Source organism: Triturus cristatus, chromosome 10 (genome assembly GCF_964204655.1).
Source record: "Triturus cristatus chromosome 10, aTriCri1.1, whole genome shotgun sequence".
NCBI classification, from domain to species: Eukaryota; Metazoa; Chordata; class Amphibia; order Caudata; family Salamandridae; genus Triturus; species Triturus cristatus.
The window spans coordinates 43,518,778-43,537,224 of NC_140593.1; the positions used below are offsets into that span (position 1 = coordinate 43,518,778).

Genomic DNA, 18,447 nt, shown 5'->3' on the forward strand with positions numbered 1-18,447 from the left:
AGTGGACACTTTTCAGGGAGCGCGCTTCAGCAGCATAGCTCTGTAGATCTGGGGCTTTCTGCTGAGAATTGTAAACCTATTTCTGTCGGGGTGCAGACTGCCTCTTAATATGAGGCTGCTGTGATTTAAAAAAAAAAACAAAAGAAAAACAAACTTATTTTTGTGTTGTGTGGGTCCGTGTTAACTCGCCCCTCCCTGCTTCAGTACCAAGTCTGCAGAGCAACTTTGATGTCAGTGTGCTAGCCATCGACCAACCCCATGGCTTGATGACTATATCCAGGCATGGGTTTTCATGCAACACAAAGCATTCTGGTATTTATAGTGCCCTAATGAAACTGCTCCCAAGGTGCTTAATGCTGGAAAACAAGAATGGGATCAGACGGCATCATACCATGGCAGGTGTTCAACTTTACAATTGTTTTTCCTTTAGTTTACAATATAATTGACCACCTCCTTAAGAATTTCAACAAGTGTTTACCTGACCTTGCCAATCTGTTATTGTTGCCTTAATAGTAGCCAGTTGATCAGAAAATCAAGGCCTAAAAATAGCAAATTAAGACCCCCCTCCCCCGCCTTTGAAGTAGATGTGATCCGCAAATTGACATCTCAGATAGGTCAGCAGTGGCCATTGTAATGCCTGTGATGTATGTTGTGAGCAATGGCACAATGTGAGTGAGACATTTAACAACTGTCAGGCTAGACCTAAAATTACAGAATCCATGGTCTAGGGCAGTGGCGCTCCCAGGAGGGTGGTAGGGTTCCTGAGCCCCCATTCGGACAGTCGTGCATGGGTGACTTTTGAATAATTGCGGTGTTTAATCTGGAAGTGCATGCGCTCAAACGTTAGTTTAGGTGCCCATCTGGTGCTGTCGAATGGCAGGGATGATTAATACCAGGGCTGCCTAGTCTACATTCCACTCATACCTCTTTCTTCTACCCCCACAAACTACATGTCTCCTTATCTCACCCTTGCGATCCTTGCTTTCTTATTCACATTTTTTTAATACCTTTTTTGCATTCAAATTGGGTCAGACTTTGATTAAAAAAAGAAAACTAGTACAGCCAAAACCAATAGGCCTTGCCTTTATGAAAAGTGCCAAGCTATTGCATTTGCCCGTGTGTTTTTTTTAAAGTAGAAACCTTTCAAGATACTGTAGGAAGAGCATATCTAAATGTATTTCAAAATAGTACATGGAATTCTTTATTTTCTAGCTTTATAAATTAGATGGCTTAAGTTTCCAGATAGTTTCAATCTGCAAACTGGCAGGATTTAAATAATTCTTTTCATTTATAAGGAAAACACTTGCCAAGGCATGATTATTTTACACAGGGCTTGGCATTTGGTCCGCTGCAGTAGATTACAGCAGAGGTTCTGAACTTGACTTCCATGGAGCCCCGATTATTTATTAGTGAAATCCAGGGACCCACACGGAGTCATTGCAGGAAGCTGGGGACCCTGGCTTAAGCCTTTTCAATGATTATAAGCTCCAAACAAATAGATCTTTGTGGACCTGTTCTGAGATTGGGGAATCTCTGCTTCGTAACGCAACGAAGCTGTGTTTGAGTTGGTAACATGCGGCGCTCTCCAGTTCATTAATGTAATCTAATTTCTAATTTAAAACATTTATAGAGCGCAGCGTACACCGAACGGTTTCTTAAAAGTGGCTACGACTTGCTTCATCTATACAGGTTGTTGTAACAACCCATTTGTGGTAGTCCTGGTCCAGGAGGGCTGACTTGGGTTCATGACATTACTTTACCACCCATAAATCCTCATGAGGGCACACCTCTCCCCAATAGACTTGCCTCAGATTTGGTAGATGGAGATTGAGTTTTTGTGGAGGGTGTGATATAGTATTCAGGAAATATATTTTTAGGACAAACGTCTAAACAAGGATTGATTACACCGTGCTGAAGGCCACAATAGCAAGCATTTTCAATGCAATTGGTCTCGTGAGAGTTTGAGCTATTGGCATTGTCAATACCTTTTATTTGTGTTTTGAAAACCTGCTAGCGGTACATAAACATGCACTTTGTACTTATAGTCCTTGCTTACAAGAATCAAAGCTGGCAGTAACTGCGCCTCTTTTACTGTCAGTCTTGCTTCTTGTAAGAATGGACTGACTATAAGTACAAAGTGCATGTTTACGCTCCACTTGCAGATTTTCAAAACACATAAATACAAGGCATTATCTTTTATAATGCCAATAGCTCAAACTCTTGCAAATGCGAGACCTATTGCATTGCAAATGCTTGTTACACTAAGGGGCAGACAGACCACTTTAGCCCTCAGGTCTAGGACTGAAGGCAAATAAGTGAAGAAAGAGGACACAGACTGCTTTGCAGAGAGGTAGGAAGCATTGGTGTAGCAGGTGCAGTGGTACCGGGGTCCAAAGGTGTAAGGAGCTGACTAAGCCCCCATTATTGCACTTTTACTACCCTTCCTTGCTTGCATTAGCGCCCGGTGCACTCTCGCCGTGCCAGTGTTGCTGAGCTAATTAAAATTGTGCCCTGAATGATCCTTTATGGACTCCGGAGTGGTGTGCTACTCGCCCTAAAAGTGCTTCAACACCTCATCAGGGGTAGCAATATAAATGCAAACTCTTCGTTCTTCCATCCCTCCACTATCCTTTTCAATACAAATAACAGACTAGCATATCCACCACTCACATTACTTTCATATTTCAATATGACTATACTAATTCACCACTAATCCATTATGGGTTCTGGAGTTGTGTGCTACTCGCCGAAAAAGCGCTTCGACACCTCGTATGGGGTAGCAAGCACTATATAAAGGTAATTACAATACAATACACCACTCATGACATGTTAAATGACACTATTGATGACATCACTGATGATATCTCAAATGTTAGTGGGGATCAAGCAGACGCCCTTACAATAAAGTTTTACAGAAAACAACGTCAAAACAAGCATTGGCAAAGGCAAAAGAAAGACCTATTGGCTTTACCAATGCTTTTTCATATACGGAAAATGATTCTGACATTCATCAATTTGACATCTCCCCACTAGTTGAAAGTGGCTTAAATAAGTAGTAGAAAGGTTCAGTCCTCTAAACAGGTTCCATTTTTAAAAGTGGACCGAAGGTTGCGCGCAGCTCTTAGGTGGACAGCCCCAGACTGCTGTTGATTGTCCTGATCATTTCTGTTTATTTAATGTATTCCCTCACTGAAATGGATAAGGCACTGTTAAAAACAAAGCACCCGACAGACATACAGCAATAAATACCGGCAAAAACATAAATACAATCCGAAGTATACGAAAGTAAACAAAACATAGAAAAAATAACAATTCATCAATAATTCAATATGAGAAAGCCAGGTTAGAAAAGTAAAGGCGTTACTTAGAGTTTTGCGGATAAGACATTGCTCGAAACGTGGTGAATGTCTGATATGCCGTACTTAGAGTGCTGGCGACTATAATGCACTTGTAATACAGCGGACTGGACATCTGTCCCTTCAAGAGTCACCCAGTCCACCAAATTCTAAGCAAGGCCCTGTCCTCAATGGCTGGAGGTGAAAGACCAGAAAGACTAGAACACAGTGGACATTTACAGGAGGTGCAATCGATGACAGGGGAGCAGCGATGGCGAGTGCATAGTGGAGGAAGCAGCACACGAAGAAACTTTTAGACCATGCCCTGGCGCCTCCTAGGCCGGGAGAAGCCCACCATCCCTGACGTCACAGCAGGAGGCTGATCAGGAGGAAGGGCCATGAACAGTGTCCGGTGAAGTTTGACTTAAATTCTAAAGCGATAGCGTAACTAGTGAATATTAAACACTACAAACATATGTTTGTGGTAGAACTCAAAAAGCAAAAGTCAGTAGCAGCTGCCACTAACAAAGGGTGGTGCGGCAGATGAGGAGAGTGCATAGGGGAGAGCGCAGGGGGGCATGTCAGTGATAATAAAATAAAGAACTTACCTGAAGCCGCTGGCCGCCTACCCCATTGCGCCGCTTCGGCTGTCCTCTTCCTGGTTCCAGCAGCCCCTGGGTCAGACTGCCAACCAGTGCCCGTGCTGCAGAGTAGTGTGGGAATTAGCCTGAGTGGGCTGGAAAGACGCTTCGCTCAGGACAGGGAGTCTGTGGGATTTCTCCACTCCCGCTGCTGAATGCAGCTGGGCTGGAGAAACCTTAGTGCGCATGTGTGTTTTTGTCAGCCTGAGACGGCCAGCCAAACACATATGCACACTTAGAGAGTGCACAAGCACTCCTCCTCCCCCTCCCCCTCCCATGCCCCGCCCCTCCCTGCACAAGCTGGCTCACAGCCAGCAAATGAAAAATAAAACGATGCTAGCATTGTTTTATTCTTCGTTTGCTGGCTCTGCGCCAGGCAGTGAGGCGTCGCTCCTCCGCCAATGAGGAGGAGCCGCCACCGGCAGCAGTGTGAAAACAGATTTAAAAGGAGGAAGGTAAACCAACCACAATGGAATTTCCATCATTGAAGCGTGAAAGACGAGGGGCTGGACTTGGTTCTAAAACCAGAGGGGGCTCTGAGGGCTTTATCGTCTCAACAAAGGAAAGTTGATGGAGGCATCAATTTAGGATCTCACCAATTTACAGCAAGAAGGACAGTCACATTGTGAAAGGAGGAAGAGGTGAGGTACACAGCTAACATTGGTTCAAAAATAAGGCTTTTACAAGAGATCATATTGCAGAAGAAACAAGACAGCACAAATGGAAATTGAGTAACTGCACAAGTTAGAGAAGTACAAGAGATTTTGCAAAAAAAAAGTAAATGGTAAAGTTACTGTACGACCTCTTTGACTTTTAAAGGTACAATTTACTGTCCAACCTCCATGATCTTTAGAGTCTATGAATTGAATGCCCTGCAGGAAACAGGAGGTCCAGGTAGGAGCAGGCCTGCCTGTAGCCAAGTCTCAGCCACAAAAATGCCAACTACAGCATAATAAACAGAACTAACATTTGCAAAATGGGAAGGACCCCTGAGAAACACGCATTTCAAAGTAGGCTCAGACAAAGCTTGAGGCCATAGGTCTTTAAAGGGAGAACTTCTAAACAGAGAGAGTGTAAAGGAGGTATGTACGAATAGTGTACACCCCATCAGTTATCCTAACAGGAGTAGGTGCACTTGAACAGTGAAACAGAACCTACATGGAGAAGCAGAACTCCACGAGTTTCTTACCAAACTCTTGACTGGTCTTTGTGCTGGACTTGACTCCATCACCCTTGACCAAGATGTCGCAGCAGCACGCACTGAACGTATGGAATAAGACGAAGGGATGTAAAAGACCTCATCATGTGAGGAGGGTCTGACCCAATCAGGAAGCTGCCTGGGGTTAAGAGGGTCCCACTGAGACTGGGCCAAGAAGCACAATCTGAGAAGACAAACAGTGGTCTCCAAAGTGGGATCCCCCCCAGGCAGATCACACTAATATTTGCTGAAGAATATTGTAATGCCGTCTATGTAAGGCTCACTTCACAGACCACAACTAACCTTAGCTGCTGCCAAGCAGCTTGTCTTATAGTCAGCACATTAAGCCACCATGACGAACTGACGTGTTGCGGCTCGCATGGACCCCAGAGTCTTGGGTCTGGCGTGGACAGCATAAATGACTAGGCCGAAGCTGCCCTGCTGGAAACTGACTTACCGTCATGGACGCGAGGACGGAGCCAGCTGCCTGTCAGTCTGCGGGCCTGAGAGCAGAAGGAATGGGACTTTGACACAGGACGTGAGGTGTGCAGCTCAGGTTAAGCAGTAACAGGGGTGGGCCGCCTGCACACAATCAGCCAGCCATATCAGGCAGGGGAAGTCACGTCACACCTTCACTTCAATGTTCACAGGACTAGAGTTAAACTCTGAAAATAAGGAGTGGAAACATGCTAGTAAAAATGATGGCACAACTCAAATACACAGAAGACCTAAACCCGTTCACGCCACACCGGTTAAAAGTCAAACTTCTCACAGATTATAAACAGCACTGAACACCAACAGCCAAGATAACTTCTGGAAAAGAGACTGACCATTCAAAACATATCTTTAATTCAGGAATATTTTAATGAATGAGACTCAATCAACAAGTAAACAATAATAGGCACCCCTCAAGAGTGTTGTAACACAAGCCCAGAACAGTCTGTTGTCAATAGTTTTTAGATTTCCACTCTGCTAGAACTGGAGCCTTTAATCCTAAAGCTAAGAGACCTGCACACAGCTAGTCCAACTACTGGGAGAGGAGATGGTGGCTGCATGAACCAGGTGACAGCTCACCTCCAACGCTAACAAGATACCAAGAAGCATTTCAGAACAACCGCTTGTTACCACCCCACTACGACATGAACTAACCTGCAGCTCAGTGGAGAGCAATGTGGGAGGAACGATGATGGAGGCCGGCCGGACAACCCTCAGTCCTCAGCAGAAGAACCATTCTTTAAGGAGAGGATGACCCCGCCGGCAGGACTCACCGAGAAAATGTGCATCTTATCCCCAATGCTGGTCACTGAAACACGGCTGCCTGATTATTTAAGGATATACTTTCTCACGCGCATGTCCTGCCTCTCACAACGACCCCTGAGGCACTCTCTCTTTGAGAGGTCCACCGACTAAAGAGGACCCATCCATCCTTCTTGGCTTTATTTGTGTGGTCCACATTGATGCAACTTCCAAAACACATACTCAAAGATGAACATTCAGACACATTTCAAGGTGTGGTCACTCCACACACTCGCCAAAGATGAATACACAGACACTCTTCCCCTCTGTGTACACTCCACACAGTCACCAAAGAAGAAAACAGAGACAATCTTCCAAGTGTGTACACTCCACACACGCACCAAAGACGAAAACACAGGCACTCTTTCCAGTGTGCAGACTACCCACACTATCTAAAGATGAAAACACAGCCACTCTTCCCAGTGTGTACACTCTGTAAACTCACTAACGATGAAAACACAGACACTCTACCAAGTGTATACGCTCCACACACTCACCAAAGACGAAAACACAGATACTCTTTCCAGTGTGTACGCACTCACTAAAGACGAAAACACAAGCACTCTTCAAGGTGTGTACACGCCACACACTCACCAAAGAAGAACACAGGGACAATCTTCCAAGTGTGTACACTCCACACACACACACACCAAAGAAGAAAACACAGGCACTCTTCATGGTGTGTACACTCCACACACTCACCAAAGACGAAAACAAAGGCACTCTTCCCAGTGTGCAGACTACCCACACTACCTAAAGATGAAAACACAGACACTCTTCCCAGTGTATACGCTCCACACACTCACCAAAGACCAAAACACGGATACTCTTCCAACTGTGTACACTCTACACACTCACTAAATACGAAAACACAGGCACTCTTCAAGGTGAGTTCACTCTACACACTCAATAAAGACGAATACGGAGACACTCTTCCCAGTGTGTTCACTCTACACACTCACCACAGATGAAAACACAGACACTCTTCAAGGTGTGTACACTCCACACACTCACCAAAGAAGAAAACAGAGACAATATTCCAAGTTTGTACACTCCACACATACCCTAAAGATTAAAACACAGGCTTTCTTCAAGGTGTGTACACTCCTCACACTCACCAAAGATGAAAACACAGGCACTCTTCTCAGTGTGTACACTCTGTACACTCACCAACGATGAAAACACAGACACTCTACCAAGTGTATACGCTCCACACTCTCACCAAAGACGAAAACACAGATACTCTTCTCAGTGTGTACACTCACCAACAATGAAAACACACTCTACCAAGTGTATACGCTCCACACACTCACCAAAGATGAAAACACAGGCACTCTTCTCAGTGTGTACACTCTGTACACTCACCAACGATGAAAACACACTTTACCAAGTGTATACGCTCCACACTCTCACCAAAGACGAAAGCACAGATACTCTTCAAGGTGAGTTCACTCCACACACTCAATGAAGACGAATACGGAGACACTCTTCCCAGTGTGTACACTCCACACACTCACCAAAGACGAAAACACAGATACTCTTCCCAGTGTGTACACTCCACACACACACAAAAGATTAATATACAGACACTATTCCCAGTGTGTATGCTCCACACACTCACCAAAGACTAAACACAGACACTCTTCTCAGTGTGCACACACTCACCAAAGATGAAAATACAGACACTCTTCTCAGTGTGCAAGTCCGCACACTCAAAGATGAAAACACAGACACTCTTCCCAGTGTATGCAGTCCACACACTCACCAAAGACGAAAACACAGATACTCTTCCCAGTGTGTACACTCCACACACACACACAAGATTAATATACAGACACTATTCCCAGTGTGTATGCTCCACACACTCACCAAAGACAAAATTGCAGACACTCTTCCCAGTGTGCTCACTTTACACACTCACCGAAGAGGAAAACACAGACACCCTTCCCAGTGTGTACACTCCACACATTCACCAAAGATGAAAACACAAACATTCTTCCAAGTGTGTACACTCTACACACTCACTGAAGGGGAAAACACAGACACTCTTCCCAGTGTGTATGCTCCACACACTCACCATAGACAAAAACACAGACACTCTTTCCACTGTGTGCACTTTACACACTCACCAAAGACAAAAACACAGACCCTCGTCTCGGAGTGTACACTCCACACACTCACCAAAGATTAATAAACAGACACTCTTCCTAGTGTGTACACTCCACACACATGGCCGCCCTCTGTACTACCATTATCAAGATCCACTGAGATTGAATACTAAACACATTTCATCCAACACATAATGGTCGTGTCAAAACATTCCTAAAAGAAAACTTTCCAAACTATTCCCATACATGAAATCACATTTAAATCACAATGCAACCAAAACAGAGTAAACCTGAGGACTATGCTTTGTAGGTTCCAATATCTGTAAGGACTTAGGGGCACATGTATCATTGCTTTTTGCGGTCGGAAAGGGGCAGATTCTCAGAATCAGCCCCTTTGCGACTGCAATTTTTGCATTTGGGATGCATCATCCCAAATGCAAAAACTGCAACTGAAAGAATTGCTAAAATTGCGATTACTTTAATTGTGATTGCATTTAAGGAATGGCAAATAGTGATTCCTTAAATGCAATGCATGAAATAAAAAAGTATTGCGATTTCGCTATTAGGAATTGCAAATTAGCATAAAACTAAAGTTGATGGTAATTTGCGATTTCTTTGAAAAATGCAAAGTTAGATTTTACACACACACATGCCCTTGGGCACGGGTGTGCGCAACATGTGTAAAAATTGGAATTCCAGGGGTGCAACAGGGTATCCTTTTGCAACCCTTGAAATTGCATACGCATTTTACGAGTACCAATGGAGTACTCACAAATTGAGCATGCAATTCCCATTGATTCCTATGGGTCTCAAGGCCCATAGGAATGAATTGGAATCAATTCCTTAATCGCAATTTGCGGCTCGCAATTAAGGAATTCTAAGGAATCGCATTTTTTTGCGATTCCTACATGCATTGCATTTTGCTATTTCTACATAGTGAATCAGTAAAATTTGCTATTTAGAAATCGCAAAATGAGGGATTGATGCATGTGCCCCTTAGTCTTGAAACCCTAAGATTTGAGACAGAACTCAAAGTCCACGTGGCCTGCCGAGGTGGAAGGATACAGGCTGTACCTTTGCATTGACAAGGTTCAGTATATGTTGTGAATGTGTAAATGAAAGCTGCAGATTGGAAGAAAGCCATGACTAAGCATCAGGGTGGAGAGAATTAACATTGTCGAACCTTCCTCTGGTGTTTTTTCAAACGTCAGTCACGATGAAGACTGAATCACGGTGTCCGTCTAACCCTTGAGAACTCAGGTCTGAGGCAGGCCTACGTGATCACCTGCTCGAAGGCTGCACAGCCGGTCTGGTTGTACCTACTGCAAACAGAGGTTTCAGAATGTTCCTTGCACAACACTCTGGAGGCACAAGTGACGTGCGTAGGAGAGAGTACTTGTGTTGCTTGAGGCAAACAAAAATACCTGTAGGGGCCTTTGACCTAGGTGAGGTTACGTGCAGAGTCTGATCTGTCAGAAGGAACACCTTAGACAGATGACGTGTGTGAAGCCCTGATTAATAGTAATCTCAAGTTTATGTCTAATGTGAACTGCGCTATCTTCTGGCTCACGCCCAAGAAGAGCTCCACCGTGCACCTGGGATGGAATTGGTTCTTGTTGCAGCTCTTAAGGAGCCGGCACTTATTCCTGACACAGAAGGCGCGGCAGGGCGGGTCCTCCAAGATCCCTCTGCAACATTCACTCTGTCTCCAACAAGTCACGTTAGCTTGATTGGGGAGGGACGCAATGCTTCGGGAAGGATACCGCTGTCTGTCTGACGGAGCTAAGGACGATCGCTTCTTCATTTTGAGCTTTCCTGGGAGTAACCTCGCATATTGTATCTCAAGTCCATAATCTCAGCATCACTAGAGGTTAGCACCTCATTTTCAAACCTCAGGCAATTAATCAATGTTTCCTTCTCCTAAGGACCTGGTGGGAGAGCTCTCCATCCCTCCTGCTGCACGTCCGTGACCCAATCCCCCATCGACGCCTTTCTAGATTATGGAAATGTCATAGGTTGGTTTTCCAAAACACGCGCTGTTCCCCATCTCTAGCATAGACCGCACGTCTCCGTCACACCTATCTGCTTTACACGGGGTTAGTTTGAAAACTGATCATTTGTAAATGCTTGTGCATTTCTCATAGAGCACTTATATTTCCCCGTCTTCCTCCGGATCACATACACATGCTGTACTCCTTCTGCAATGCTGTCGGCACAACTACGCCAACCTCTTGAGTATCCCAGGATACAACGCACCAGAATTCAGAACATCTTTCCTGCTTCTGCTGCCAAGGAACCTCTTACTGGTCCATCTAGAGCGGTTCTAATCATCCTGCCGTGAAAGCTTCCCTATGCGCCTCCCCACTGCTGCACTCAAGACTCCTTGATTCTGGAAGCCGCATCTGCAGCCGGCCCGAGACATCACTGAGGTCGATGTTGCCTTTTAGAAAACTAAGAACCCAAAAGTCAAACAAAATGGCCAAAAAGAAAAGAAGTTACTCATTGAGGAGGTCTCTATCCAGAGACGGGGAGGTAGGGCATTAGAGAGAAGATACTTCATCATCCCATCACCCTCCTTTAAGAAATGACCCAAAGCAAACAGGCATTCCGCAGAAGACCTAAGGCAGACCACAGGTGATGCCCGACTACAGTCCTCCTGGCATAACAAGCCTTCTTGAATCTGATGTCAACCCTCAGTCTCGGTGCATTGCAATCCTCCTGCGACCCAACACAGAAGCTGCAATCTTTAATTTCAGAGAAAACATCATCACCGCAGAGCCCGTGCCTGGTATTTTCAGACCTCTCTATGCGGGCATTTGACAACATCAATCGTTATATTCTTTTTGACCGACTTGCACCTACGAAGGAGTGGAGCGCTCAGCTTTAACTTGGTTCTATCCATTCCTCTCAGACCCCTCCCTCCTAGTCAAGAGGGGCTCATGAGCATCTCATATCCATCACATCACTGGCGGGGTCACCCAAGACTCCTCTCTCTGCCTCACTCAGGTTCACACGCCGGCTCCAGCGCACGCTGTAGATGCCCAGAATGTCGAACGTCATATGATGCAGAAAATACGCAGATCCAAGAAAATGGGAGATGGTTCTGCAGTTCATCATTAGGACGCCAGCAGTCTGACGCAAGTCCTCTGTTGTATGAACTAAAACTGACTCTGCCTCAACATTCAGAAGACAGAACTCTTGCGTCTGGGTGTGCACACCAATCGTCTCTATCGCTGCCCTGGCTGGGATCTAGAGGCCCGCACCTGGAGCCGGGCTAGAAGATTTTCAACTTGGGAAGGAACTTTTACAGCAAACCTTCCCTCACCCTCGTGTAGAAGCGCTTCTGATCATCGATGTCCGCTTCAATGCAGCTTAATTATCTTCGGTTTCTACAGGAGAGTGTGCGAGTCCTTGAAAGGGTTTGACCCTGACTGGACCACGGCAACAGCATCACGACTTGCCTTCCTGAGAAGAGGAGCAACACTTTACAGAGCATTGAATCCATGAGCCCACGTCTAGGCTGACCTGGGGGGCTTCGAGCTTAAAGAGCAGACCACACGACCCTGCTTAATACACTCTGCGTTCGCTACCTATCACAGCGTCAGCCCCATTTAAAAAGCGACGCATTGTGTATAAATCAGTACATAGTTGTGCGTGTAGTAAAGTTAGTTACCTGAATACTCTTTTTCAGCCCTATCTTTTGTCCAAGCAGCTGAGAACACCATCTAATCTCTTAGTAACCCATCCAACAAAGTTTAACAATTTTTGGAGTAGATTACTTCATGTACAGGGCACCTTCCTTTTGAACTCTGTTTCCCTACCACCAAGACCCGAAAATGACTTCCTAAAGTTTAGAAGAAGTCTAAATACTTATTTACTCCACACCAGCCAGTAGACCACACGTCCGATCCATCACAGAAGTATGACTTATCTGGCCAGTCAGATGCGGAAGCCTGGGTGTGTCTGCTTAATCACCACTGCGGAGGCTTTCACATCTTCTGAGACAAAAGTTACTTTCCTTTCTTCGACTAATCTTCCCTATGTTGTTTCTGTGACTCTTCCCTTTTTTAAGTTATCCCCCTGCTATGTTTACTATGTCACAATTCCCAATCCCCTCTGAAACTTTCAATTATGGTTTGAGAGTGATATAAAAAAAAACTCAAAATAAATCAATAAATTCCCCTCATTCTTTCTTGCTCCTGGTTCTAAGCCAACAGGAGGTTGTCTGATTGGTGGCCATAGCGTTGGATTGTGTCATACCAGCCAACCGTGCCTGCAAGCACAACGCTAGAACTGAAAGTGTTTCCGACACCGGTGTATTCCTGCAGCTCTTAGTGGAGGCATCACAACACGAGGCCAGGGTGGACATTAACGAGCCAAGTGCATCAGAAGCTTGTAGACCACAAAGCGGATCCCTGCAGTCAAGTAAGCAGACTTCAGTAACAACTGTGAACAGACCACATGGGTAACTTCTACAGGCAGGTAACTAAACCGCACTCTCCAGGAGTGGGCAGCGGTCTCAGGCCCTAGAATCACCAGATTCATTAACCCCATAAGCAAACTAAGGAACCCCAAACACACATCTCAGAGGCCCAGGCCGCAGAGGCCTCTTCCCAATTAGGTTCCTGAGGGTCCTTGCCCCAAATGCTCAAGCTGGCAGAGGTACCAAGGTAGGTTCGGGCCAACACGCTCACAGCTGCTCTGGGGATCCAGAGGCCCCCAGCATCAGAGGCCCCAAGAGTTCCAGGCCAGAAAGAGAGCAGAGCGCGGGCAGACAAGCAGACTCCAGGAATTACTATTCAGGTTCGGGGGTAATCCTTCTAGGACTTTCGCTCATGAATAGTGAGCCAGATGCCGCTCAGCCAGATACAAAGCTATCTTCCAGTCCTGAGTGTTACAGATTTAAGCCAGAGATAAAAACAAGCGTTCTCTGGAGGCCTCTGTGACATTGGTGCCTCAGCGAAGAGGTGTTTACGTTGATCTCTCTGTCTGGACCACTCACCACTGACCATGTGGTAAGGGACTATTTACTAAGACACTTGCACGTGCTGGTGACCAAAGGTTTAACCTGCAAAGTGTGAATTCACTTTAGTTATTCGTAAAACGTTAATTTGAACTTGAAAAGAAATGTACTCTTGTAAAGTTAGGCATAAGTCAATTCTCATCCAACGGTGTAAAGTGGAAGGTCCAGGACAGAAAGGCCCTAAAAAGTTCGAGAACATCCAGAAGTTAATTCAGAGATACTCCCACCAAGGGAGGTGTTAATCCATTTCCATGGTGGAACTGGAAAGGACGCGGCCACAAAATCCACAGGGTTGAATGGAAAGGGATTCTGCACAGGGAGCAATGCATTCCCCGTGGTGAAAGTGTAGAAACAAAAATACAGAAAACTTCACATGCACCAGTATAAAACTTGCAGAAGGATCACCTCAAGCAGGTTGGCACTGGGGTGAAAGGGTGTAGGTAGGAGTAGGGTCATTAGGGTATAGTCAGGGGCCACTGCATTGTGGAATAAGTAGGGGCAGAGGTACTAGGTGTAGGTATGGATATAGGAAGGTATACGTAGGGCACTGAAAGGGGGAGCACTAAATAGATAAAGGTAGGTATAAGTGTATTACAGCATTGGTATGCCAAAAGCTAGTAGTGTATAAGTAGGGACATAGGAGGGTTTCAGTGGGGTATTGAAAGTGGGAGCCATAAGAGCTATGAGTAGATGTAAGTGGCTTAGGGTTCAGGTAGGTATGTAGGTACTAGGGTACAGAAAAGGGAGAAAGTACTGGGGTATCAGTGGGACAGAGGCGCTAATTAACAGTTAGCAGTAGCTGTACAAAAAAATAGGTAGGGCTGAGGTTACTAGCATCTATGCAGGACAACGGCAGTAAGGGAAATATCTAGTCGTATATAATAATTAGAGAGCGGCAGTCGCCACTGTGTGGATATATTTAGGATCAGGTTTTTACAGAAAATCAATTCTTTGATTTACCAATAACTTAGGTACCATTAGAGGGATCTTCAGGAAACCTTTAAAAAAAAGAGTTCATCGCCTCAGTTCCTTCCAGGAAATGGGAAAGTGAGAGGCAGAGAAGGGGGAGCAAGAAGAGAAAGGTACGGGGCCAGGCTAAAGAGGGGGACTAAAGAAAGGCGAGGAATGGTGACGAAGGAACAAGAGGCGGGTGCAGGAGAGACTGGAGAGGAGAAAGGAACAGTGGACATGGGGCCCGTGTGGAGCAGCGATAAACAGTGAGAGCAGGTAAAGGGCAAGGAAAGAGAGGACGTAAAAAATAGAAAAGGTGAAGGAAGACAGAAACTAAGGAAGAAGTATGGTAAAAGACAAACTAAATAGAAGACAAGAGGAGCAGGACATTGAAGTTGGAAGGCAACTGAGGGGAGGAGCGGGTGGAGGGGAAAACTGGAGACAGATCTAGAGGGAAAAGAGCCATGGCGAGCAGGAGTGGGGGGGGTGAGGGTAGGAAACAGGAAGGAGGTACTGATGGACGTGGAGGGAGGCGGGAAGAGAACAGAGGGAGAGGTGATACAGAGGGCCTGAGGAAGAGAGCTAAAGGGCAAAACAAAATGTTGAAAGGGCAAGAGGGGACAGGAAGTGGTCGAGGGGCTGCAAAAAGAGTCCTTGGAAACCGGAAGTCTCAGAGTATTAATCCTCCAAGAAGGAGGATGTAAGGAGCAAGTGGCTGGAGACCCTGCCGAAGTCTATGAGTTGAGCACAACGTTTCACGTTGGGTGGCATTTATTGGATGATGTGGCACGGAAGCACGCGGTGCAATGCATTCTATTCAACCTGTTGCCTCTTAAAAGAGGGTGGAGTCAGACGTGGGGGCGGGGGTCCCATCCAGATGATGGACTGTGTTTGGAGGGGTGTCCGGTGTGCAAAGAGGGTGACCCTATAGAAGTCCACGGGAGGCATTGCTTGTTAGGAGGGTGGCTGTACGTGAAAAGAGGGTACAGGCAGCCATCCAACGGGTGTGAACTGACAGCTATATGCTAAGAGTGTCACCGTTATGAGGTGGAGGTGCGAATGGACTGTGAGGTATGTATGAGGGTAAAAGGGGACGAGGACCGGGAGGGAGGAAAGAGAAGCACTGGGCAAAAAGGGGTTATAGATAAGAAGAGAGTCTACAAAAGCAAATCTACAACACTCCTCCCCATCTCTCCCACAATACATAGAGAAAATAAATAAATTGGGCCACCAGGTCTCCTGGATATACAAAGCCCTTCGCCCCAAGCAATCTGGCCTTAACAAGAAGGTCATGGACTATTGAGAACCGCTTCCTCCTCTCCGATCCCCAAAGAGATCTGGTCTAAAACGTGGAACTCAGTCACTAGGGATAAAATGTCGCCAGCTCTATCGCAGACAAAATTCTGGCTACTTCACAAGGCATACTGGACACCAGCTCGCCTACGCCTACATAACACCAGGGAGGAACTGTGGAGGGGAAACAAGGGACTTTGCACGTTTGTTGTTTCACTGCGAGTGCGCCGCAGCATTCTGGGATGGGATCTTTGATTTTGTCTCCACACTATTTTCAAGCTCCCTTAAGAGCGAGGCCTCTATGCTGGCATTTGGTTTCCTCGGAGTCCAGTCCCGGAGTGACAATGACAGGGCCCTTCTGGACCTCCTTTTGATGGCGGCAGTTAAGTCATCTTAAATAACTGGAAGGACACAAATAGAGCGTCATTTACATGCTGGTTGAATTGGGTCTCCAACCTTAGGGGCGCTGACACAATCGCCCTCCAACACTCACCATGGAAACCCCCCCTCGGACACACGTGGGACAGCCTTGATACATATTTTGAATCGCACAAACCGCCGTAAACTGAATCCCAGGGAGATAGGGAGACTTCGGGGCGCTCCATAGCCGTACCTACACACGACTGCTACCTATGCCCTTCCACAGGGAACCATATATACTATGTCATTGCAATAACTAAGTAGAAGTTTTTCTGTAGTGTTGTTAGATGTGGATTTTTATTTTATATTATAGTTTAGATTAATGTGCATAATTTGTATATTTTAGATTAATGTGCATAATTTGTATAGTTTATTAGTAGTATTGTGTCTTACATTATATTATGTATGTTTCGTGTATTCATTGTTTGAAAACAACCAATAAAAACTTTTGAACACCAAAGATAAGAAGAGAGGGCGCTGTAGCGCAGGGTGGGCGGCGCTGAAGATGGACAGAGACGGAGACGGTAGAGGTCAAGGGCAGGCTTGGAGCATGTGTGATCTGAGGCACCGCTCTGATGATGACGCAGCGGTTCTCATCCTGAGAATTGAAAGGGAGGGAGCTGGGCTGGCGCAGGGATCCGGGGAACGTGGCAGCTGTGTGTGCTAGAAGTGGTTTCAAACCAATCCTTTGACGTGTTAGCCTCAGGGTACAAATAACACGGGAAGCATGGGCGGAGGGATACAAAGTAAACTGAATGGGGGCACAAAGTATCCCTGGGGCGAGTGCATACAAAGTATCACTGGGACAAGAAACAAGCAGTGCTGCCCACCAATGAAGGGGGGTTAGGCCGCGGGGTCCTGCCTCCATCCCCTCTACCTCCCAATACAAATCCCGCTCACCTCGCGCTGCTGCAGCCGGAAGTCCCGGGCCCGCGTCTACACTGTCTCCCCTGTGCGCAGTTGGCAGAAGCACCCCATCAGGGCGGCCATCTTGGATAAGGCAGCAGCGGGTTCACCGGCACACACAATGCGCTTCAGTTCCACGGCGCTGAAAGATGCTCAGTACCCCGGGGGAACCGTTGTCTTTCCCGAGGGGAACTATTTTAATAGCAGTACCCCTGGGGCGCCTTTGGGTACTATTAGAAAGTTCGGCTGAAGTGGACGTTATTCTTATTGATACTTATTCAAAGCGCGTGGTACCCTAAGACCTGGGGAGGCACGCCTCTGGTGCGTGACACGCTTTTTGTGCGTGACAGATTTACCCTGGGTGCTCGCACGGAAATGCATTATTGACTACAGACTTTTTTAAGATCTGAAAGAAAGTTTATTCGGTCTCTTGATTCACACAAAGAACTAATACGCTGTAGAGCATTGTAGTGAGACGAATAAAGGTAAAACGAATCCATCACTTATTGTTTTTGCAGATTTATATAGGGCGAACTCGACCCGAAGGTATCGGAGCCTTTACATCAGCACCAGTTACATTACACAAGAACACATTCTATTTTTTGTTAGGCTGGGGGAAATTATGGGGCATATCAACAACAACCGGCGATAATTATCTCTAAGCGCACTTAGCGCTAGGATAATTACCGCCGGCTAGCGTGAATTTTTATCGCTGAGATAGCGTGCTAATAGCAACGCTTATCTCAATAGCGAAAAAAATTCTCACGCTAACAGGCTAACGTGAGATTATCGCTGGAAACCCAGCGATAATCTCACGTTACCTTGTTGATAGGGACAGGCAAACTTAGCCATGATATCCTCCTTCCAGAGGATATCATGGCTAAGTCAGAAAAATACCAGACGTAAAAAAGCAGCGTTAACCACGGTTAGCGCTGCTTTTTTTGTCTCTAACAGGGTTAGCGACATTCTTGATAATAGGAGAAATGTCGCTTAGCGACATTTCTCCTATTATTTTACTCTGGAACGCCCCCTTTGCATCTCATTAGAGATGCAAGGGGAAGCGTAGAGTAAAAGGGTGCTAACATGCAAATTTGCGTGTTAGCACCCTGTTGTTGATAGGGCGCTAGTTTTATCTCTGCTTTTAAAGCCAAAAAAGCAGAGATAAAGCCCTTGTTGATATGCCCCTTAAGTGACTTTACCACAATCACAGAATGTTAAGTGATGCTTGAACCTGGTTCCCCAGCTCCAAAACCGGCCAGCTCTGGCCGTAAGGCCA

General features: G+C 46.0%; 1 protein-coding gene across 3 annotated transcripts in view; it reads right to left on the reverse strand.

Moving 5' to 3' along the window:
• The window catches only part of TMLHE (trimethyllysine hydroxylase, epsilon), a 223,663-nt gene extending 206,372 nt beyond the window's left edge, over window positions 1-17,291 (reverse strand). The window contains exons 1-2 of one of the 3 annotated variants that reach the window (XM_085630370.1): window positions 17,166-17,279; window positions 5,632-5,839 (exon numbers count right to left, since the gene is read on the reverse strand). In XM_085630370.1, coding sequence (XP_085486496.1) covers window positions 5,632-5,637 — 6 coding nt within the window. In that variant the 5' untranslated portion in view covers window positions 5,638-5,839; window positions 17,166-17,279. Of the gene's footprint in view, window positions 1-3,943; window positions 4,082-5,631; window positions 5,840-17,165 lie in introns of those variants that run through there. The other 2 variants (XM_085630373.1, XM_085630371.1) reach the window with 2 other exon arrangements.
• Window positions 17,292-18,447: the final 1,156 nt, after the last annotated feature.